General features: G+C 36.4%; 1 protein-coding gene across 1 annotated transcript in view; it reads right to left on the reverse strand.

Moving 5' to 3' along the window:
* Positions 1–26,026, reverse strand: part of LOC150110169 (uncharacterized) — a 321,469-nt gene that overhangs the window by 231,272 nt on the left and 64,171 nt on the right. Inside the window, exon 4 of the mRNA XM_090391567.1 lies at positions 2,805–2,944. Coding sequence (XP_090247693.1) covers positions 2,805–2,944 — 140 coding nt within the window. The remainder of the gene's footprint in view (positions 1–2,804; positions 2,945–26,026) is intronic.

Genomic DNA, 26,026 nt, shown 5'->3' on the forward strand with positions numbered 1-26,026 from the left:
CTACATTACTATGAAATAGACTTCGCCAATGGCATTGATGATTTTGCTAACAGAAAAGCAAGAAAAACAACATTTTAGAATATTGAAATTAAAGTTTTACTTCAAAAATAAACATAGCGTTTATTTTTGAAGTGTTTATTTCCCTATAAGTCGTTTTGACTTTTTGTAGTATTTTTGGTGTGTATTGAGAGGGGGGAGGCAAACTCAGGGATCACCCCAGGCAGCAAAAGCTCTAGTACACCACTGGTGGGAAGCTTCCTGTATTGAGACCCCACATTTTAAGGTAAATAATGAGTTTAATAAAAAAAAAAAATTATAATGCTACAAGTTTGACTATAAGTTCTTAGCTCTTTACTTTATGCAAATGATTATACTTCTGAATAAATCCAGTACAAGTCTGCAAGATTCCCTAAAACTAAATTGAATAACTGTTGTAATAAATTTCGTATGAAAATCAGAAATAAAACAAGTAAATGAAAATAGAAACATTCAAAACATCGTCTATATCCTGAATAGTGAACCTACAGAAGAAATAAAACATTTCAGCTATTTAAGCACAACTTTTAGTGACAATGGCAAATTAAATATGGAAATAGACAATAGAATTAGTAAAGCTGGCATGGTAGGAAGTCAGCTGAATAAATTTATATGAAATAAGAAAGAAATTAATCAAAACATTAAATTAACTGTATACAAGACCGTGTTCAAACCAATTTTAACTTATGGACCTGAGAACTGGGTTAGAAATAAAACAATTGACCAACGACTAGAGACTGATATGAGAGTTCTGAGAAAGATTAGCGGAATAAACAGATGGCATAAATAGCAGCATCACATTAAAAAATGGGGATATTAGGAAAGAACTTCCCAGAGGAAGACCAAGATGTAGATGGATTGACACAGTAAAAAGCACCTTAAAAGACAGAAACATAAATTCTGATAATATTGGAGTCCTGACAGATAACAGATAAATTTGGAGAAAAATGGGTGCAACTTTCTCATGTAGTACTATCATAATTATCCTGTATACCCCCCCCCCACTCCTGAGGGTACATATCAGGAATCTGATGATGATTTACAAGTTTCATAAGTTCAGATTTACATTGTCAGAGGTACTGGTTTTCAAAATACTGCATTTTTCATCAATCCTACTACCAACATGCAAGATAATAAAACTATTTGCATTCCTTACATTCGAGGTACATCTGAATAGCTAAAGTTCTCTGTAAATATATTTTCTATACCAACATACATTCAGTTAGCTATCATCATCCATTCTCCTTAGGATCAACTTAGTCCTCTTACACATACTGGAGTGCATAAAGTTCCCTGTGTCTGTGGTTTGCCCTACTTTGGACAGACTGGCAGAATGGTTAACATCTGCCTCAAAGAACACAAGAACTACATTCATAAGTCAGGACTGGCAGACCACACTCTGTGATAATCCTTCACACAGGATTAAATGAAAAATGACAAACGTGCTACACAGGTGTTAGAAATCAGAGAGACTACTTGTAGAAATGGCATTGGATTTGAAGCACTTCCTAAGTATGTTGCTGCCAACAATCTGGCTGTATTAATTTGCTAAAGATCTGGGAAACAGTCTAGTACAATCTTCTGAACTTTCCATGTATACCCTGGTATGATAGTGATAAGCCAAGACAGAGCGAAGATTAAGAATGGTGACAGGATGGTTTGCCATCAGAGTAGTATAAGGAGAAAGGAGTTCATTCCATTTATGTGGGAAAAATTTGAGGTTTGGGTGGAACTGAATATGACAGACAAGCTAGATTTAAATTGATTTAGTGCAGGTTAGCTAGAGAAGCAGTTGCTGAGAGAACATAATGATTGAAGTGAACTGAAGACCTGAGGAAACAGTGTAAGAGAAGGAAAGTAAGGTTGGAGATCTTGTGAAGGGAGAGGTGAGTGGCATGAGAGAGGAGGAACAGAGGACAGAAGGGAAAATGGTGGGGGTAGAGTCAGGGTGGACATAGAGACACTATGGTCAGATGATGGATACAGAAGTGGATATGTAAGCGTACAAGACAGGACTGAGATGGCTAGAAATGTGGGGACAACATTTAGTTCTGGGAGGGGGGGGGGTGTAAGATCAGTGCTAATAGAAAGGAATGGCCAGTGGAAGAGGGTATAGTGTCATAACTGAGAAGCAGATCAGTAGGACTTGCTATAGAACCAGAAATGAGCTAGTATGTTTATGAATGTCAGAAGTATTCAAAATAAGATGAATGAGATTATAGTGTTGATAGAGTTGATTTGGCCAAAAAACTGTCAGAATAAGTGATAAATGGTTGAGATGAGGATGACATTCTGACAGGAACTGAGATGGATGGATAATGATGCTTTTCTTGAAGACAGACAGGGTAGAAAGGGAGGAGTGCTGTTGATAGTAGCAGAGGAGTTATACCCATCCATGGTACGGATACAAAGAGCAAATAATAGAAGTGGTTTTGAAGCAGTATCTATAGTCTGCTTGGCCCCAGTTAGGAAATTTTCTTTCCATCCCACACAAATACAACTGTCTTTTGGGCACTTCACCAATTCGTAATGATGCTCATTGACATTTACATCATTATCACACCTGTATATCTTAGCTACACACACACACACATTCTCATCGTTCCTTATATGATGATCTAGTTTCCCTGGCTTATATATATAAATATATACACAGAAGTACTGAAATGACAAGCTATTGAGCCTAATATGGTAAGAGGAAGATGAGATAGGAACATTCAAACATATTATATAAAACTATGAATAAATTGTGTTTTTAATCAATATACCTTTCTACCTCCTTTCTCTAATGTGTAAGTCACACTTCCATCTGCTAATGGCCGATCTGTTTCGATATCAATTACATTGCTTATTAACCATGGAAATGTCATCTGTTGTACAGTATCCATAAGTATGTCAACACCAAAATCTAGTTTTAAAAATATAAAATTAAAATGAATAAAATACTATGAAAATTTGTACAAGAACAGAATATCAAAAAACTGATATATTTTATTTGCAATTCTCTGTGAATATAACTGTGACAAAAAGAATTAGTTATGGCCAAGTGGCATGATATATCTTTCACTGATATAAAACACATATTGGAGAGGGCACTCGTGAGGCAACATTAGCGGCAGTATGTAAGAAGTGCTCCGGATTCAAATATGTTATTCTTGAAATAATTAATTGTATATGAGTGATTGTTCGAGTAACAACTCTTACTCGAACAATCACTCATATACAATTGCTACAAGTGCTACTAGTATTATTAGTGTGTGGGATATTTTGCTTAAACTTGATTATAAATTCATTGTTTTTGGCCCGTAGAGTAGTAACCGGCAGAGAAAGATGGCGGCAGCTTTGTCAGTGCATGATTTTAACTTAGACTTCAGTCATTTCGCGAAGTGCGAGGTGCACTATATGCATTCTTTCGATTACATGGATGGTTTGTAGACGTTTGGGGCTGATGGAAGGAGGATGTGTTTGAAGTGTGAGCTGAACGAGGAATTAATGAGTGCTAATATGAATTTGATGACAGAAAGTGTTAGTAGCGAGAGTGTTGCAGGAAGAATGAGTACTTGTTTGAAAGAGAAGCATGGTGCGAAAGAAAGGCGAAAAATTGTTAAAGCATTGAAAAAGAAAACTAATCATTTGAAAACCATAATGGATGGTAAAAAGAATGAAAACGAGATGAATGTGGTGGAAGGAAACAAAATTGAGAGAACGAAAGAAACCACGAAGGAAATAGCGTGACAAAAGGATCGAAAGTGGGAAAAATGGAAAGAATGAATGAAAGCAAACGTTGAATGCATGGACCGAAAGTAAAAAACTCAAAAGGATGAATGAGAGTGAAAGTGTGAAGTGGAAGTCGATAGTTCAAAAATTAGAAAGATTGAATGATAGAGAGTATGTGATGTGAGATTCAAAAGATGAAATGGATGCAGAGTGAAATTAAGAAAATTTGGGTGAAAACGATTAAAACAAATCAAGTACGAAAGAATTAATGAAAGATGAGCGAGTGCCACTGCATGGCGACTACATTATTAATGGTGTGCTGGATACAAGGATGCACAAGGTATGTTAACCAGGCGGTAAAATGAGTAGAGTGACTGAGGCACTGGATATGAGGAGGGAGGAAGTGAAGGAGTTGATGGTTTTAATAGGTATGAATGCCTTAACAAAGGACAAAGAGCATGTCAGAATGGATATCAGGAGGCTGCTTAGACAGTGGATAAAAGAGAATAGTGTGACAGGAAGGGTAGTAAGCGTGTTGCCTAGGTATGACTGTGGTGGGATGAGGCAGAGAGCAAGGATTATGAATGATATTCTGGCTGAAATGTGTAAGGAGAGGGGGAGTACAATTTGTTAATGTGTGGAATGAGTTTGAAGGATGAAGTGAACTGTATAGGAGCGATGGACTGCATTTGAGTGGTTATGGTGTGAGTCATTTGGAGAGACTGTTGCTGGAAGGTAGAGAAGTGAGTATAGAGAATGGATGAGATCAAGTGGGAAGTGATGTGGAAGATCAGGACAGTATGACAGGAGAGATTGAAGAGGTGGTTTTGAATGAGGAATTAAGTGGCATGAGTATGGAAAATGAGTGTGCAAGATGAACAGGGAAACGGGGAGGCTCAGGGGGGACAGGGGTACACAGCGTGAGAAAGGTGGATGCTCCAAGAGGATGGGAGAGCATGTGTAGACAAGAAAGGAATGGGATGACCTAGGATCAAGAGGAAACAGTTGGAATTGAAGAGATTTCTAAAATGAATAAGCAGAAAGGGAAATGGCCCCAGTCAAGCATGGAGAGATCACATCGAATGAGTGTTATCAGAACTAGCTGTAGATCCAGGAATGAGCTGTTGTGTTTATATACAAATGCTAGAAGTGTAAGAAACAAGGAAGATGAAATGGTTGCACTAATTGAGTATGTTCACCCAAAAATTGTTGGAATAAGTGAGACATGGTTAGATGAGGACGACATCCTGACAGGAATAGAGATGGAAGAATATGATGTGTTTCGTGAGGATAGAAGGGGTAAAAAGGGAGGGGGGAGTGCTATTGTTGATAGATAAAGAGTTATGTCCATACAAAGTAAAGATGCAAGACGGAAATAGTGCCAGTGGTTTTGAGGCAGTATGGTGTGAGATAGAGGTAAATGGAATGAAATACTTGGTTGGATGTTGTTATAGACCAGGCATTGTGGAAGGTAGTGACTATGAAATGTATAATCAAATTAACCAAGCAAATAAGAAAAGAGTGATCATTATGGGCAATTTTAATTATGGCAATATAGACTGGAATGATGAGATAGCAAGTGGAAGTAAAGAAAATGAGTTTCTTGAGTTTTTGAGGGGTAACTACTTCAGACAGTATGTAACAGAGGGCACATGTGGATTGAGGGTCTTGGAATTTGGTCATCTCATCAGAGAATGTAATTATAAATGAAGTGTCAAATCACCCACCAATTGGTGAGAGAGTGACCATGAGGTGATTCCCTGGGTGGTTGTCAGCAGCGAGAGGACCTCTGTAAGAAAAGGGTATATGTGGAACTACAAGGGGGGGGGGGGTGATTATGACACGCTCAGGAGACAGCTTGAAGGTGTAGCATGGAATGAGTTAGCTGGAAAAGAGATCAATGCAGCTTGGGGGATTTTCAAAAACTATCTAGTAGATGCAATGTCTAAATATATTCCAAGGGTGAGAAAGTTAAATAAAGTAAGTGTGATATGGATGAATAAAAAGATTAAGCATGCAATACAGAGAAGGAGGGCATTATAGAGGCAGCATAAGCAAAGTGGAAATAACCAATTCCATGAGGTCTACAAAGACCAGGCAAGGAGGGTGACTTGGTTGGTGAGGGTAGCTAAAAAGAGGTATGAATAGCAGTTAGCTAATGAAGTCAAAAAGAATCCTATCCTAAGGAGTTCTTTTGATATGTAGCCAGCAAAAGAAAGAAAGATTATGGAAGGATGACATTGATTGGAGAAAATGATACAAAGACAGCTGTTGCAGAAGATGTGGTGGAGATACTTAATGAGCAGTTCATAAAGGTCTTTCAATCTTGTGAATGCGACTTCATGGAGACATTGAGAGCAGTTGATGATTGGGGGGGGGGGGGAGAAACTGACTGTAAGTGAGCAAGAGGTGTATGGGGAGTTGAGCAAACTAGATGTAAATAAGGCTGTGGGACTTGATAATGTATCGTCACGTATTCTGAAAGAATGTGCCAGGGAGTTGACACCTGTCTTGACATATTTTTTCAATATGAGTCTTGCACTCAGTCAAGTCCCTAAGGAGTGGAAGGAGGGCAAGATTGTGCCACTTCATAAAGGGGTGATCGAACTCAAGCATTAAACTATAGGCCTATCTGTGTGTCAGATATTGTAGTTAAGTTGTTGGAGAAGCTTGTGAGAACTAGGATCCAGAATTGGGTTGACAACAATGGCATTATCTTTGATGGACAGCATGGATTTGCTAAAGGGAGGTCATGTTTTAGTAATCTACTTACTTATTACAATAAGGTAACTGCTTCCATGGACAGAGGAGAAGGATACACAGTAATATACTTAGATTTTGCAAATGCTTTTGATAGATTACCACATGATAAGTTGATAGTCAAACTGGAGTGGATGGGGTTGGATATTAGATTGGTGTATTGGATTGGAGACTGGATATCTGATAGGTATCAACAAGTTGTGTATGGGGGAGCAATATCCAGGAAAAGGAAAGTTACTAGTGGATTGCCTCAGGGGTCTGTTTAAGGGCCATTGCTGTTTAACTTGTATATTAATGATACTGGTGAAGATTTGGATGGAGATATTCAGTTGTTTGCAGATGATGCAAAGTTGGGACAAACCATGAAGGGTAGAGAGGATGTTGTGTCCTTACAAGAAGACTTGAATAAATTGAGTGATTGGACATGGAAATGGGGATGCGAGTTCAATGTTGCAAAATGTAAGCTTTTAAAATTTGGAAAACAAAAATGGGATGCAGAATTTATGTTTGGTGAGGATATATAGTTGGAGGTGGAGGAAATAAGAGATCTCGGGGTGACAGTGGATAAGGATCTGAAATTTAGAGGACACATTGTCAAAATCGTGAAGACAACACAAAAACTTCTGGGAATGATGTGGAGGACACTGATTTGTAGAAATAGGGAGATTCTTGTTCCATTGTATAAGGCTTTGATTATGCCACAGATGGACTATTGTGTCCAGATTTGGTCACCTGGTTTTCAGAAGAATGAAGAGATGTTGGAGAGGGTCCAGAGGTGACTGACTAAGGTAGTTTCTGACCTCTGGAATGTTGAGTATGAGGAAAGTTTGAGAAGATGCAACTTGCAGAGTCTGGTGGACAGGATTAGGAGGGGAGATATGATAGAGACCTACAAGTTATTAACGGGTTGTTATAGGATCAATGCTGGAGAGGTTCTACAGAAAATAGTGGGAGATCAGGGGAGAACCAGAGGTCATCCCTGGAAGCTGTATAAGGAGGGTGTCAGTAGGGGAGTGAGAAGCAGGTTTTTTTCATGCAGAGTTGTGAATGATTGGAATGCTTTGCCTGAGAGTGTGGTGTCTGTAGAAAATTTAAGTGTGTTTAAAGAACGGTATGATGAGCTGTGTGTTTGATAAAAGGACCTCCTAGATGAGTCTTTGACTACATGGGGTCATGGGTAGTAATAATAATAAACTCCAAAACATTAAATCATACTTTGGAATTATGGGGAAGAAATTATATGCTGACTTTCCTTTTTACTTCAAAAAATGTAAGAGAAGACAGTGATACATTTTTAGATTATGGTGCTCATAACACAACAAAGGAGCATTTCTAGTAACTTTATTTGATTACGATGTATTTTAGACAGCCATGATATACTATTATTTCTTGATACTACTTAATAGATATGCTAATTAAATAGATCTTTTAATAGTCCATGGTTATCTATTTCAACTAAAGCAAGTTTGTAGCAGCTATTTGTTTAGAGTGAAGAAAATGAGAAAGACAAGCCAACTCAGTTTTTTTCAAACCAACCAGAGATTACATGCAACTTATGTATGGCAAGAAGAAAGAAAGTGCCTGTTATGTTAATCAATTGGTGAGTAATAGTTCGTGAAACAAATTAAAAACCAGAAAAAATAAATAAAATACATAGTACAATAGTGAGAGGTATTAAACAAAGTTTCCCAAAACTCTGAAAGTTTAAGGCATCGATTCATAATTAAATTCTGTTGATGAATACAAGCATCATGATTTGTTTATATAATACTCGCATCACACACACACACACACAAAAAAGCTTCAGTGTAACATTTTGGTCTTTTTTTTTTTACCACACTAAGCCCATGTCTGGTAGAAACAGTGTGACTAGCAAAAAATCTGATTTATCAAACTCATAGAATTTTATATAAATTAAGTGGATATTAAATCAACATAGTTTCAGACCCGAATACAGAAACTATAAAAGTTCGTATCTGAAAGTTGACCAGAGAGCCAACGTAATTTCAGAGCCGAATATAGAAACTATAAAAGTTTCATATTTGAAAGTTGACCAGAGATCTTGAGGGAATACACTCGTGCTATACTACGAGTTGCCCTAGCCAAACCTAACAGAAAGCACGCATGCTTGTAATCTACCATATATAGGGGAAACAGGATGCACAATTCCTATCAGACAAAAGGAACAAAAAAAAAAAACATTAAATATAATAATTACGGTGAGGCTGGACTTTCTGATCAAGCCCTGAACACTTTACATAAAATTGACAGTAAAGCACTAGTTGTTTACATCACACCAAAATAGGGTATGAAATGTAAAATAAATTTAAGGAAGCCTGGGAGATTCTTATCAACCATCCTAATCTTTATGATGGTCTAAAAATACCAAGGATATGGAAGGCACATATTCTACCCACGGAACCTTTCTCCCTAAGAGCTAACTATAAACACAACTGTAGATAATCCAGAATCTTAAATCTAATATAACAATTGTCATGTTAAATTAGGACATCATTGTTACAGTAAGAAAACTATCTATATGAAAGAACGTTTCTCTGATGTTATCTTAAATACAAAATTGCTTTGATGTAGTTTCTAATTAATTAATTTTTATTTTTATTTGTATTCTTATTTAATTTTTTGTTCCACGCAGTGGCGGAACAAAAAATTAAATGGCGGATAGAAACAGGTGGAGCCAGGGGCCAAAAACAACTTAATGTTTTTATATTTATGTAGTGGGTTCTATTATTGATTTATAGTTATTATTTCTATTACAATAATGTTTAGTCAGAATCCACTGATGCATTGATCTATTAATTTTTTAAAAGTGTTAGTATGTAACATATATGGGCTCAACGTATTAATCACACGAAAACTCAAAAGATTTGCAGTTGCGGGCATAGCTCCGGAAATCCAAAGACGTGGTTCGACTCCAGCTGGCCACCCTACAAAATATTTTAAAGTTTTCATTTTTCAAGTGTTAAAAAAAAAGTTATTTATTTATTTTATAAATCAATGTCGAAACTTCAGAGAAAATAAATTTTTAAAAAGTTAAAATTGTTTAATTAAGATTGACTAATAGAACCCATAAATATAAAGACATAAAAGTCAAAGAAAAATCATAAATTTTATTTTTTACAAAGTAAACATAATATGAACTACTGATTTTGTTCATAGTTAAAATGTATTGTTTATGGACGTAATAAAAATTTAAACTTTAAAATAAATTATAACAAAAAATGACAACAATAATTAAACATACTAAAATGATAAAACAGATCAACAATGAGAATAAATAATAAGACAATGAAAGAATCGTGTGCTATTTATGTACAAACACAGTGACTGGGCCAGACTAAACTAGCCCCAAGATAAGCATTGCGCCCGGTAAACAAACACGATTGCTAGTGCAAGTGCTTCACAATCAAAGAATCTCACACTATGTACAGTCTCTGGGGACAGCCACAGCTGTCCCGCAGAAACCACACTAAGTCGCATTATACAATATTACCACAAAATACTACAGTAATTTTTTTATTAAACAATAAAACGTGTTGAAAATAGATCAAAAAAATAATAATGACAAGAAACATATTTTTTACAACTACAATTATTGGGCTAGTTATACAAATATAGGTGGGGCCCGGTCCCTATGGCCCCCTATAGACGAGCCGCCATTGGTTCTGCCTATATATATATATATGCACACATCATATTTTCACTAGAAGTCATGCCAGTAGAATAGCGTTGATCAAATCACTGTCTCTTTAGCATACTGTGTGAAACGTAATTCAGTTTTCTCTTTGTATATTTGTGTATAATAAAATTAGTTTAATCCTTTATCCAAGTGTGAGCAAACAAAGTTTGCGCCTGAAGTATCTTCAGGACTAGGTTAAGGTGATACAACACCAGGGCAACTCGTTGCAAAGGTGGAGAAAGCTACCAACACTCCTATCTCAGTATCTCCTATAATGCAAAACACATCTCCATGCAGATATGTCTAATGTTATGCATTAAGGGAAGGGCCACTACCCAGACTAGTTTCGACCTTTATTGAGGTCTCTTCAGTGGGAGCCAGGCCCTAGTGGAGATACCAGGCAGAAGCATTAGCAGGTCATTTCTACCTATAGGAGTTGCCAAATGGTGTGCCACCCTTTTTTAATAAATTACTCTGGATTTAGAGAAAGATGTTGAAAGTTTATTTTTCACTTGGTTAGAGTATAATAAAATTAGTTTAATCCTTTATCCAAGTGTGAGCAAACAAAGTTTGCGCCTGAAGTATCTTCAGGACTAGGTTAAGGTGATATAACACCAGGGCAACTCGTTGCAAAGGTGGAGAAAGCTACCAACACTCCTATCTCAGTATCTCCTATAATGCAAAACACATCTCCATGCGGATATGTCTAATGTTATGCATTAAGGGAAGGGCCACTACCCAGACTAGTTTCGACCTTTATTGAGGTCTCTTCAGTGGGAGCCAGGCCCTAGTGGAGATACCAGGCAGAAGCATTAGCAGGTCATTTCTACCTATAGGAGTTGCCTATGCTTCTGCCTGGTATCTCCACTAGGGCCTGGCTCCCACTGAAGAGACCTCAATAAAGGTCGAAACTAGTCTGGGTAGTGGCCCTTCCCTTAATGCATAACATTAGACATATCCGCATGGAGATGTGTTTTGCATTATAGGAGATACTGAGATAGGAGTGTTGGTAGCTTTCTCCACCTTTGCAACGAGTTGCCCTGGTGTTGTATCACCTTAACCTAGTCCTGAAGATACTTCAGGCGCAAACTTTGTTTGCTCACACTTGGATAAAGGATTAAACTAATTTTATTATACTCTAACCAAGTGAAAAATAAACTTTCAACATCTATATTTGTGTATACTCCAAAATATGAACTTAATATGAAGGTCGAAACTTTGGGAAATTAAAATAGTTATTTATAACACAGTTGTAAAGTCCATAATTTCTAAAACAAAGTCTTATATCTGTGGTCTCTAGTCTTTGGTCAAGTGTTTTATTTCTCGCCCAGATCTCAGATCCATAAGTTAAAATTAGCTTGAAAGCTGTCTTGTATGCAGATAATTTAGTGCTTTCACCAATTTCTCTTTTATTTCATATAAATTTATTCAGTTACCTTCTTACCATACCAGCTTTATTGATTCTGTTATCTTCCATATTTAATTTACCATCTTCACTAAAAATCATGCCTAAGTAGCTGAAATGTTTTACTTGTTCTATAGGTTCTCCATTCAGAAAGTAGTTGATATTTTCAATGTTTCTGCCTATTTTCATCGTCTTTGTCTTGTTATTGCTATTCTTCATACCAAATCTATTACAACAATTCAATTTAGTCAGGGAATCTTGCAGACTTGTACCGGATTTACTTAGAAGTATAACATCATCCGCATAAAGCAAAGAGCTGAGATTAACATCTTCAATTTTCATGTCAGGTTTAATACCACTTTCCTTCATAATGTGATCCATATAGATAATGAATAATAGAAGGGAAAATGTACATCCTTGTCTGACACCAAATTTAACATTAAACCATCTGACTGTCCTTTCTTCAATTCTAACTGCTAACTAACTCAAATAAAGACTAAGTATTGCTTGATATAATACCCCATTAACACCATATAACTGTAGCGATTTGAAAAGCTTCTCTCTTGCCACCTTGTCATAATGCCTTTTCCAGATCTACCAAACTTAGATACAGATCTTTGCTATATTCCCATGAAATCTCAACCATCTGTTGTAAAGTGAAATTCTGATCCTGACAGCCTCTATTTGGCCTGAATCCAGCTTGTTCTTCACCAAGCTACTCTTCCACAATCCTACTCAACAGTTTCTCAAGTATACTTGCACATATCTTACCAGGAGCACCAGTAGAGAAATACCTCTGTAATTCTCACATTCAGTTTTATTTCAGTTTTTTTATATAGGTACTATGAGAGCTCTACTATAATCATCAGGAATTCGTTCCTCGGTCAAGACCTTGTGAACTATGCACTGCAGCCACTGTAAGACTTTTATACCTCCATAATTGAGCATTTCTGGTCGAATATCATCCAGTCCTCTTGCCTTTCCATATTTCAGGCTTTTTCTACTTCAAGGATGGTTATATATTCCTGACTGCATGCCTCATCAGTGTTTTTTTTACCACTGTGCTGTCATCACTGCTTGTTTCATTTAGCAATTTTTTGAAGTAATTAATTCAAGGATATCTTTTTCTCCTGTTTTCATGTCTTTATCATCTCTAATTCCTTTTACACTCTTTCTTCCATTTCTGAGCTTCTTCAACAACTTCCAGAATATCTTGCCACCTTCTTGATATTTATTTTCTATGTTCTTACCAAATTCCTCCATTGACTTTTGTTTAGCCAATTGTACACAGTGTTTAGCTTTCTTATATTTGTCTTTATGTTTTCTAAGAGCACAAGCTGACTTATTTGCCAGGAACTTTTGATATGCTTTCTTCTTTTACTTCACGGCCTCTTTAACTTCCTGTGTCCAGATGTTGAAAGTTTATTTTTCACTTGGTTAGACTATAATAAGTTTAGTTTAATCCTTTTTCAAAGTGTGAGCAAACAAAGTTTGCACCTGAAAGTATCTTCAGGAATGGGGTAAGGTGGTACAACACTGGAAAGCTCATTGCAAAGGTGGAGAAAGCTAACATTACTCCTATCTCAGTATCTCCCATAATGCAAAACACATCTCCTTGCGGATATGTATAATGTTATGCATTAAGGGAAGGGCCACTACCCAGACTAGTTTCTACCTTTATTGAGGTCTCTTCAGTGGGAGCCAGGCCAAAGTGGATATACCAGCCAGAAGCATTAGCAAGGTCATCTCTACCTATAGGAGTAGCCAAATGGTGTGCCACCTTTTTATTAAATTACTCTGGATTTAGAGAAAGATGTTGAAAGTTTATTTTTCACTTGGTTAGACTATAATAAGTTTAATTTAATCCTTTATCCAAGTGTGAGCAAAAACGTTTGCGCCTGAAAGTATCTTCAGGACTGGGGTAAGGTGGTACAACCTGGCTCCCACTGAAGGGACCTCAATAAAGGTCGAAACTAGTCTGGGTAGTGGCCCTTCCCTTAATGCATAACATTATCCGCAAGGAGATGTGTTTTGCATTATGGGAGATACTGAGACAGGAGTGATGTTAGCTTGCTAAACTTTTGCAATGAGCTTCCCAGTGTTGTACCACCTTACCCCAGTCCTGAAGACACTTTCAGGCGCAAACTTTGTTTGCTCACACTTGGATAAAGGATTAAACTAAACTTATTATAGTCTAACCAAGTGAAAAATAAACTTTCAACATCTTTCTCTAAATCCAGAGTAATTTAATAAAAAGGTGGCACGCCGTTTGGCAACTCCTATAGGTAGAGATGACCTTGCTAAGGCTTCTGCCTGGTATCTCCACTTGGGACTGGCTCCCACTGAAGAGACCTCAATAAAGGTCAAAACCAGCCTGGGAAGTGGCCCTTCCCTTAATGCATAACATTATACATATCTGCAAAGAGATGTGTTTTGCATTCTGGGAGATACTGAGATAGGATTGCTGTTAGCTTGCTCCACCTTTGCAATGAGCTGCCTGGTGTTGTACCACCTTACCCCAGTCCTGAAGATACTTTCAGGCACAAACTTTGTTTGCTCACACTTGGATAAAGGATTAAACTAAACTTATTATTTCCTGTGTCCAGCACGGAGTTCTGATTTTTCTAACCTTGCAGACAACCTCACTACATGCCTCTCTGGCTGAATCAATCAATGTTTTGTTCAGGGCTTGCCAATGAATCTCCAAGGTTTGATTCCTGTTCTCAAACTTTCATTTTTTTCTTGTATAATACTTGTGTATTTTAGTCTACAGTTCATATCTGAGAGCTGCTTAACATTTATTCTCTTTAAAACTTTCTTACATGTTCTTCTTTTCAATATGAAATTCAATTTTATCTTGCTCAAGGCTAAATGGTGATCACTTCCAATTTCAAATCCTCTGTACACTCTGGGAGAAAACATCACTATCAACAATAACATAGTCAATGACACTTTTGTAATTCCTTGCCTCTTCTCTCCAAGCGAATTTGTGCACAGTTTTATGTTGGAACATTTTTTTAGTAATAAGCAGTCCATGTCCTGAGTAGAAATCCAATAGGTATTTGCCATTATTATTAGCTTTGCTCTTTTCTCCAAATTTTCCTGAAATATTTTTGTATGTCTGACAATTATTTCCTATTCTGCTATTTAGATTCCCAACAAGGACCAACTTTTCCTTTTTCATTGTGTCAGCTGTTTTCTCTAAAGCCTCAAAAAATTCCTTCACTTCTACCTTAGTAAAACTTTCTGTGGGACGTAGGTACAAAGTTTCGTTGTCCAGTTCCCCATTCTCATATTTGTCCACATCGCTCTACTTGAGACTGCCTGCCATTCAAGAAGATGAGTCTTGTATTTAGTGTTGAATACTATGGCTACTCCTTCTTTTCCTTGCCTGAATATAACATTTTGTATTTATTGCTCAGAAAGATCTCACCAGTTTTTGCCTTTTTTGTTTCAGTCACTCCTATTATGTCGATCTTGTATTTATCCAATTCCTCAACTAGCTCCATTTCTTTGCCATTCAGGCTTCTTATGTTGATAGTACCAATCTTTCACTCTGGTGATGTTGAATTGGTGTGTGTTTTCAAATTTGTTCCAATAGCTGACTTTTCGCTGTTTGCCCTGGTTCCCTGGCGAAAACAACGGGGGACTTGTTTAACTGGACGCCGTCCCAGCCGGCATGAAATTCTGTCATGTTGTACCATCATGTTGGTGGAACATGACAGAATTCAACGATGAAGCATAGTCAGATAAAAGTTACAGCTAATAAATTTGGCAAGAGACTAGAAAGGCAAGTTTCATGCTTTTAGCCCTTTCAAAATCAGTTTTATGATAGTTTGCTAACAAATACTTCAAGCTTTGGTATATCTACAGTTAAGCTGTTGGATTATTTAAGAATAGCCTGCAGATTCAGTTAATACACAGGATTCTCTACACTGATCAACTCAGATTTACAAAGAGTTGGCCTTGTTTTAGCTATCTACTTGAAATTCATGAAAAAGCAACGAACATGTTAGATAAAGGAGATTTATATACAATAATATTTTTGGATTTTGCAAAGGAATCATACAGTACAGGCTGCTACAGAGCAAGTTGGTGTATAAGTTAAAGAAGACGTTGATAGATAACAGATTGGTAAAATGGATACGAGACAGCCTCTCTGAATGATATCAGCAAGTTATATATGGAGAAGGTGCCCTGTCCCAGAAAAAATGGCATCCAGTGGTGTACAGTAAGGTTCTGTTCTTTGACCCTAATTCTTAATTTATTTGTTAATGATTTTTCATGGGGACCAATAGGAAATATTCAGTTGTCTGTTGATGTTGCAGAGTTGGGTAGATAAAAAGTGATGCTGATAGTAACTCCCCTTTTGGGAAGAATGAGTGGGGTTGGAATTTTCTATTAATAAATGCAAAGTATTGCACTACAAAGTGCAAGTGTAAAGGCTGTGTACTGCATTGATGGAAATGTGCTTCGTGAGATTTGAGATCTAGGGATGACAGCTAATATAATTATAGAGCTCTGTGGAATACTAATGGTTGCCTACTTTCTCTTGGACTTCTGCGATATACTACCTACTCTTTTATGTATGTCCATCAGCCATTCTGTTATCTGTACACCAGATTAATATCCATCCTCCATATGCACCAATTTATGTAATAGATTTCCTTGTGATATCTTTTCAAACGCTTTTGCAATGTAATCATCGTGTAGCTGTATTGAAAAAGTCATGCCCCACCGCAACAATGGGAAAATCAGATTCTATAGATCCTTATGAAAATCCTGAATATGGTTCTTCTCTTTTAACTTGGATCAGTTCACTGCTGGAGAAATGTCTACCTTTTTTTTTTCTCCATTTCATTCTCTTTTCAGTATTTATCATCCACTGTACTCCAGAAATCCTAACAATTCACCTTGCCATTTGTTCTTTGGCCTTCCTCTTTGCATACTGCCATCAATATATCTCCATTCTCTTAATAATTTACACAATCTCATATTTTCTATCCTGCAATGTTTCCAGCCCATCTCTATTCTGAATGCATTATGTATTTGATAAAATCTTGCACACTTGTATCAAATAGGAGAGTATCCTGTCTCTAAGCACCACACCAAACATATTAATTTTCATTCTTCTCTGGGTACCTTTAAATTTATGAATCATATCTTTAGTTAAATTCCAGGTTTCATTGCCATTTGATTTTCATCTTGAGATACAATGAAAACTTTCCTCTTCCCATTAACTGGAATAATGCCTTTCGTCTTCCCAAAACCATTCAATCTGGTTATATCCTTTTTATTTTGCTGGATGTTTGATAGAATATTTTCAGCACTGGGAAAGAATTACAACTAATTTTAATGCTTCCAATATTTCATCTCAGTCACTGATACATTTTCAAGGATAACAAAAAAATATTGTAACACACATTCAAATACAACATAATACTAATTAGTGGGGATTAGTGGGAGCTTTAGAATCACTCATGTGTTTCACTTAGAATTGTGTTGTATTTGAGTGTGTGTGTGTGTGTGTGTGTGTGTGTTACAAGTTTTTTTGTAATCCCTGAAGATGTCTCAGTGACTGAAACAAAATATTGGAAGCATTAAAATTAGTTTCAATCATTTCTGAGTGCTGAAAATATTCCATTAAACCTCCAACATGATTTCCTCACAGCATTTAAGCCTCAACACACAGATCCTTTTCACTTTTGGTATCTGTCTATCATTGATTTTCATCATTTCTCCTAGATAAATAAACAAATCTATTCTCTTTACTTCCCCATCTTCCAGTAAATTCTTTTTGGTGTAAAAATGTCATTACCTGACTTGAGCTAATTCTCTTAAATTTCTTTCTCGACTGTCTTCATCTCCTGCCATGAGAACAATATCATCATGAGTCAGAATATTTATATTTCCATTCATTTTAAATCCTCCATCCCCTTATCTAATTCTCCTATTTATCAGAAAATTTTCACTTTTCTTATGCAGTTTAATGACATATATATATATCTATGAATTCTTAATCTTCTACTCAGTTGAAATGATACATTTAAAGAATAAATTTTAAATGACTTTAAAACCAAGATAAAATATTAAATTTTAATGATAATGATACAACTAGTTTCAGCCTTTTACAGCCTTCTTCAGGTATCCACTAAAATAGAACACAGTAATAAAAAATTGAAGTTACAAAAAACTGAGAATTACAGGCAAAAACAAAAAATGCAATACCTAATTGACACAAAAAGTTTATATTTTTCAAGTCGTTCTATCTAACATGCTATTGTTTGTTGCATGCGTGCTTGCAGGTTCTCGTGAGCGCCAGTATTCAACAACTGCGGTATGGCTATCAGGGATATTATAACTCAAATTGCTGTTCAAATGTTCAGGATTAAGGAGGATTTCTCTGGACTCCACAATTTTCCTTTCAAACTCATCATTACAGCGAAAAATGTTTTCGGATTTATCCCAGCAAACTGAGTGACTCTGTAGATCGTCATGAGGGTTATTAGAGAAAAGAACATGACTGGATAGCACAGATGCATGTGATCTTTTATAGGAGATGTCTCTCTTATGCTCCTCAATACACAGTTCAACAGATTTGTTAGTCTGTCCAAAATAAGGAATATTACAGTTGCACCATAACTTGTAAACACCTGGATATTTCAGATTATGATGAATAGGCTTCGGATAGCTTATAAGAGAACGGACTTTAGGGAGTGTAGTGAAAAACGTCCTGATGTATTTTTTAAGGACTTTAACCAATTTATTGGAGACTGAACTAATGTAAGGTATTGATATGCTACCTTTAAAATCAGTAGTTTTCATAGTATGCTGCCTAGGAGGATCCAGAAGAAATTTCTTAATTGTTTAATCAGAATATCCATTTTGTTTACAGATAAGAGAAAGTTGTTCAATTTCTTTTCGGAGTTCATCTGGTTCATTTAAAAGAGATCGTGCTCTGTGTCCTAAGGTAGAAATAGTTCCGAGTTTGAAAGGAAAATCGTGGAGTCCAGAGAAATCCTCCTTATTCCTGAACATTTGAACAGCGATTTGAGTTATAACATCCCTGATAGCCATACTACAGTTGTTCAATACTGGCACTCACAAGAACCTGCAAGCACGCATGCAACAAACAATAGCATGTTAGATAGAACAGCTTGAAAAATACAACATTTGTGTGTCAATTATGTATTGCATTTTTTGCTTGTAATTCTCAGTTTTTTGTAACTTCAATTTTTTATTACTGTGTTCTACCTTTAGTAGATACCTGAAGAATGCTGTAAGAGGCTGAAACTAGTTGTATCATTAAAATGTAATATTTTATCTCAGTTTAAAGTCATTTAAAATTTATTCTTTAAAATGTATTATTTCAACCGAGTAGAAGATCAAGAAGACATCTATAGCCTAAATGACGAGGCATCTCTTACTGACATCAAAAGAAGTTATAAAAAAAACATTGAAGAAAATAGGACTGAGAATCAATAGGTTGGTTTTCCTAAAATGTTGTAAATTCAATCAAGTTTTTCCTAATTTCATATCGTTTCAAGAAACAATTACAACAGAATGCGCTAAAAAAATTTATCGTAAAGCAAAGTTTGATCTTCTCAGCGAAGAATCTCAGATACAAAACGTTGTCTTGCCCATTTGTGCAATGTAAAAAGGTCTTTAACTCAAAAACTTCTAGAGGTTATGAATAATGATAATTTTCATGATTTTATCTTTAACAGTGAAGTGCAAGCTACATGGATACAAAATAATAATAAGCTTAATCTTATCAAGAAGCTTGATACACTTAAGAGAGTACAAAACACATTTGTTCCTACTAAAGCCTATATTAATCCTGACAAAGTTGTAGTAAACAATTTGTCAAATGTTTTAACAGTTGCTGAAAAAGATATTCTAAGGCAAAGGTCTAAATTTCATTCCCTCACCTAAGTTTATTCTAAAAGAATCTACTTTCTAAAATAGAAAAAGCCAGTTCAATTATTCCTAATCATTTGGCAAAACTTCTCCGTATTGAATCCATCTTCATTATCAACAATGCTAAACCTTCAAGAGATAATCTTTCTCCTGCAGAAAGACAGGCCTTAAAGAATCTTAAAAAGAGCAAAAATATCATTATTTTACCTGCAGATAAGGGCAATGCCACAGTCGTCCTCAATTCTGAAGATTACCACAATAAAATGCTTCAATTGTTTGAAGACAAAATTACATATTCAATTCTTCAGGATGATCCAACAAGGGAACTACAAAACCGCACAAACAATCTGTTAAAGACTAGATTTGAACTTCCTCACAATATGCGCCTTTCTTTACGTTCTCTTCACCCTCTTATTCCACGCATTTATGAAGTTCCGAAGATACACAAAGAAAACACCCATCTTCGCCCAATTGTAGAAGGAATTGATGGTCCTACTTATAAGCTTTCGAAACATCTTGCAGAATACTTCAAATGTTTCTCCAATAAATCTTCATCGTTCATCAAAAACACCACAGACTTCGGTTCTCATATCAAAAATATTTCAATCAGTGAAAATGATATCATAGCAAGTTTTGACATTATCTCATTATTTACTAACATCCCTACTGAGGAGGTATTAACATTACTTAAGGACAAATTGTCTAAAAAGATATTTGCTTTATTAAAGCATCGTATTCAATCTGGCTACAATTCAGATATAGGGACTCCATTTACAAACAAAACCAAAGCCTAGCAATTGGCAACCCTTTATCCCCAGTTCTAGCAAACATTTTCCTGGAAGATTTTGAAATGAAAGCCATATCGTCCTTCTCATTTAAGCCAAAATTTTGGAGACGTTATGTTGACGACATTTTCATTATATGGAGTCACGGACACACATCACACATTCTTCAACATCTTAACAACCAACATCCTAATATAAAATTCACTCACAAACTAGAAACGAAATAATTGCCTTCCTTTCCTGGATGTAATTCTTACATGATGCTCTGATAGATTTAAAATCTCTATATACCGAAAACGAACTCATACTAACAGATATCTGCACTGTCAATCTCATCACTTTCCACCACAAAATCTTGAAACTATTTCTACCTTAGGACATAGAGCACAATCTCTTTTAAATGAACCAGATGAACTCCAAAAAGAAATTGAACAACTTTCTCTTATCTTTAAACAAAATGGATATTCTGATTAAACAATTAAGAAATTTCTTCTGGATCCTCCTGGACAGCGTACTATGGAAACTACTAATTTTAAAGGTAGCATCTCAATACCTTACATTAGTTCAGTCTCCAATAAATTGGTTAAAGTCCTTAAAAAATACAACATCAGGACGTTTTTCACTACACTCCCTAAATTTCGTTCTCTTAAAAGCCATCCGAAGCCTATTCATCATAATCTAAAATATCCAGGTGTTTACAAGTTATGGTGCAACTGTAATATTCCTTATTTTGGACAGACTAACAAATCTGTTGAACTGCGTATTGAGGAGCATAAGAGAGACATCTCCTATAAAAGATCACATGCATCTGCGCTATCCAGTCATGTTCTTTTCTCTAATAACCCTCATGACGATCTACAAAGTCACTCAGTTTGCTGAGATAAATCCGAAAACATTTTTTGCTGTAGTGATGAGTTTGAAAGGAAAATTGTGGAGTCCAGAGAAATCCTCCTTAATCCTGAACATTTGAACAGCAATTTGAGTTATAATATCCCTGATAGCCATACCGCAGTTGTTGAATACTGGCGCTCATGAGAACCTGCAAGCACGCATGCAACAAACAATAGCATGTTAGATAGAACGACTTGAAAAATATAAACTTTTTGTGTCAATTAGGTATTGCATTTTTTCTTTTTGCTGTAATTCTCAGTTTTTTGTAACTTCAATTTTTTATTACTGTGTTCTACTTTAGTGGATACCTGAAGAAGGCTGTAAAAGGCTGAAACTAGTTGTATCATTATCATTAAAATTTAATATTTTATCTTGGTTTTAAAGTCATTTAAAATTTATTCTTTAAAATATATACATATATATGTATAACTTGTTTTATACTCTTTTTTGTTTCATGTTTCATACTTGTTTTATACTTTTTTTTGTTTCATGTTTCATACTTGTTTTATACTTTTTTATATCTTGTTTTAATAATATATATATATATATATACACAAGGAAATCTTTTTTTCTAGGAAATCGGATCATCATCATCATCATCAACTTCCTGGCATGTATCCTTAAGGGGTGTACAGGATAGTACTACATGAAAAATTTACATTATTACTAACATACTATCCACAATTTTACTCCAAACCAGTCTGTTACTTGTCAAGACTCCAATATTATCAGATCTTATATTTCTATCATCTAAGGCACTTTGTATCGTATCAACACACCTATATCCTGGTTTTCCTATGGGTTGTTTTCCTGCCAACCTGGCAGAGAACACTTGTTTTGTTAATCTTCCCTCGCCCATTCTGTTTAAGTGACCATACCACCTGAGATTAGCTCTGCTAACACATTCCTTATTCTTGTTGAGAGGCTTATACACTGGTTATACATGATAACTAATAATTAAGGAATTGACAGCATATTGAGCGTATTGAGGCTGATTCCATGAATAGTCTTTCATACTTGAACTTGCTGAGGTGTATTATTCTGGCTTTCTTCCATCTTATACTGTGGCGAGTAAACAGAGTGTGGTCTGCAAGCCCAGAGTGGCTGTACTTGTAAAATCGGATGTAATCCTTGTGTTCTGAGATTCTGATATTTGCTGTCCTGCCTGTTTGGCCAAAGTAGGACAGTTTACAGCTGCAAGGGACCTGGTATACACCAGGTAGGTCTAGGGGAAGTGGTTGTTTTAGTGGAGCGGATAAGTGATGCCAATTTTCTATGTGGTCTGTAACAGGTGGTCAAGTCATGTTTTTTTAAAATTTTGTTGATTTTTTCCAAGGTGCCTCGGATGTAGGGAATGGTGATGGATTTATAGCAATCTTTTTTGTGAAGAGGGTGGTGGGTTGTGGATAACTGGGTTAAGTATTTTTTGAATTCTTTTGGGGGTGGGGTAGCCATTGGCTGAGAAAGTGTCAAGGATGTGATTTAGTTCAGTGGTTAGGGCTTGATCATTTGAACAGATTATTTTTGCCCTGTTGAATAGTGTCTTAATAACTCCATATTGTTGTGAGGGGGGGGGGGGGTGATGGGATTGTTGGTGAATGTATCTGCCTGTATGGGTGGGTTTTCTATAAACTGAGAAAACCAAGGTTCTATCAGGTTAGCAGGTGACTAGTGTGTCTAGGAAGGGGAGGTTATTGTTTTCCTCTTTTTCCAGGGTCAACTTGATTCTAGGGTGTTGGTTGTTTAAGTGTGTTAGGAAGGAGAGGAGTGAATCCGGGCCATGTGGCCAAATAGCGAACACATCATCAATGTAGTAAAGCCATATGGTAGGTTTTTGTGGGGCTGAGTTTAAGGCTTTCTCTTCAAAACTCCCCATAAAGAAGTTAGCCAAGGGTGGGGAAAGTGGTGAACCCATGGCTGTCCCCTCTATCTGTTTGTAGAATTTTTCCTGCCAAACGAAATAGCCTGAGTTCGTTGTAAACTGAAATAGGGCTGAGATATCGGGAGGAAATTTAGCTTGGATTAGCTCTAAAGTTTCTTTGAGGGGGACATTCGTGAATAAGGAGGAGATGTCAAAACTGACCATTATGGCATTATGTTAGAGTGTAAGGTTTTCTATACTGGCTTTGAACTGGGCTGAGTTTTTTATGTGTGATGGTGTGTTGCCAGTATAGTGTGGGAGTGCTTTGGATAAATGTTTGGCTAGTTTGTAAGTGGGGGAATCAATGCCATCCACTATGGGACGTAATGGCACATTTCTTTATGTATTTTTGGGAGCCCATATATGCGGGGGGGGGGGGGGGGGATCTAGAGTTATAGGATTTCAGTCTGTTGGTAATCTCCACAGGCCAAGAAGTGACCTTCTTAAGGAGCCTATGGAGTTTTCTGATTTGAGAGTTGGTGGGATTATATTCTATAGGGAGGTAAGTGGATCGATCTAATAGTATTCATGGAATCAGCCTCAGCCCTTAGGAACATGCCACTATTCACTATTCATTCACTATTCATGGAATCAGCCTCAGCCTTAGAAACATGCCGAACCTCAACAAATTTGAATGCATGAGACTGCCGTAAATTTGGGAAACATTTATCACAAGAACTTCGCCCCATAGGCCAAGAACTACCAATATAGCCCCGCCAGTGGGCACCATCAGGACTTTAGGAAAACGTTAGCTTCCTAGCTTCGGTTCTCATTTGCTGTTATGTATGGGCTCCCAAAAATACATAAAGAAAATGTGCCATTACGTCCCATAGTGGATGGCATTGATTCCCCCCCACTTACAAACTAGCCAAGCATTTAGCCAAAGCGCTCTCACACTATACTGGCAACACACCATCACACATAAAAAACTCAGCCCACTTCAAAGCCAGTATAGAAAACTTTACACTCTAACATAATGACATAATGGTCAGTTTTGACATCTCCTCCTTATTCACGAATGTCCCCCTCAAAGAAACTTTAGAGCTAATCCAAGCTAAATTTCCTCCCGATACCTCAGCCCTATTTCAGTTTACAATGAACTCAGGCTATTTCGTTTGGCAGGAAAAATTCTACAAACAGATAGAGGGGACAGCCATGGGTTCACCACTTTCCCAACCCTTAGCTAACTTCTTTATGGAGACTTTTGAAGAGAAAGCCTTAAACTCAGCCCCACAAAAACCTACCATATGGTTTTGCTACGTTGATGATGTGTTCGCTATTTGGCCACATGGCCGGGATTCACTCCTCTCCTTCCTAACACACAAACAACCAACACCCTAGAATCAAGTTGACCCTGGAAAAAGAGGAAAACAATAACCTCCCCTTCCTAGACACACTAGTCACCTGCCAATCTGATGGAACCTTGGTTTTCTCAGTTTATAGAAAACCCACCCATACAGGCAGATACTTTCCAACAATCCCATCACCCACCCCCCTCACAACAATATGGAGTTATTAAGACACTATTCAACAGGGCAAAAATAATCTCTTGAAATGATCAAGCCCTAACCACTGAACTAAATCAGATCCGTGACACTTTCCCAGCCAATGGCTACCCCACCAAAAGAATCCAAAAAATACTTAACCCAGTTATCCACAACCCACCACCCCCTCCCCTTCACAAAAAAGATTACTCTAAATCCATCACCATTCCCTACATCCGAGGCATCTTGGAAAAAATCAACAAAATTTTAAAACAAAATGACTTGACCACCTATTACGGACCACATAGAAAATTGGCATCGATTATCCGCTCCACTAAAGACCAACCACTTCCCCTAGACCTACCTGGTGCATACCAGGTCCCTTGCAGCTATAAACTGTCCTACTTTGGCCAAACAGGCAGGACAGCAAATATCAGAATCTCAGAACACAAGGATTACATCCGATTTTACAAGTACAGCCACTCTGGGGTTGCAGACCACGCTCTGGATACTCGCCACAGAATAAGATGGAAGAAAGCCACAATAATACACCGCAGCAAGTTCAAATATGAAAGACTATTCATGGAATCAGCCTCAGCCCTTAGGAACATGCTAAACCTCAACAAATTTGGATGCATGAGACTGCCCCAAATTTGGGAAACATTTATCAGAAGAACTTTGGCCCAAAGGCCAAGAACTACCAATATAGCACACCAGGGGGCACCATCAGGACTTTAGGAAAACGTTAGCTTCCCAGCTTCTGTTCTCATTTGCTGTTATGTAGTACTTGCGTGCACTTGTCTTTGTAATAAGTTCCCAAGAAGATGGCAATGTGACGTTCGCCAAAATATCGGAAAGTGTATATTAAAGTTTATTTAATCTATATTTCCAGTATACGCTGTCAATTCCTTTAATATTAGTTATCATATTCTGTTATTTATTACTTTGTAAATGTTTTGTATAATGCCAAAAATAAACTAATGAGCCTATAATTTTTTTTTTATTTTTTATTTTCAGATTTTTGTTTTGTAAATAATTATTATTAATACATTGTTCTTTTATGCATTCAGGATTTTTGTCTGTTTTAAACAAAGTGTGAAGAGTTTTGTCAGGTGATCACTATCTTTCCTCTGAATTTAAGCAAATTCCACTTGAATCTTCTTCAGGAGTCCATGCTTCACTGTTTTCAAGTTTACATCCTTTCTCTTAATAATTAACAGCTTTTCTTCAAGCTGAATATCTCCGAATTTTTTTTTGTCATGAATTTTTTCATGATATTCATTAATTCTGTTTATTATTACGTGTATGTTTAATTATTATCATTCCTTTATATGACAATTTCTTTTTTTTTTCTATTAACAAAGTTCTCTTAACTTTCATATTTTTTATTGTTTTCAATGTTTCCTTTTA

This window comes from Typopeltis vanoorti, chromosome 1 (genome assembly GCF_054136105.1).
Source record: "Typopeltis vanoorti isolate ZY-2024b chromosome 1, IOZ_Tvanoo_1.0, whole genome shotgun sequence".
NCBI lineage: Eukaryota > Metazoa > Arthropoda > Arachnida > Uropygi > Thelyphonidae > Typopeltis > Typopeltis vanoorti.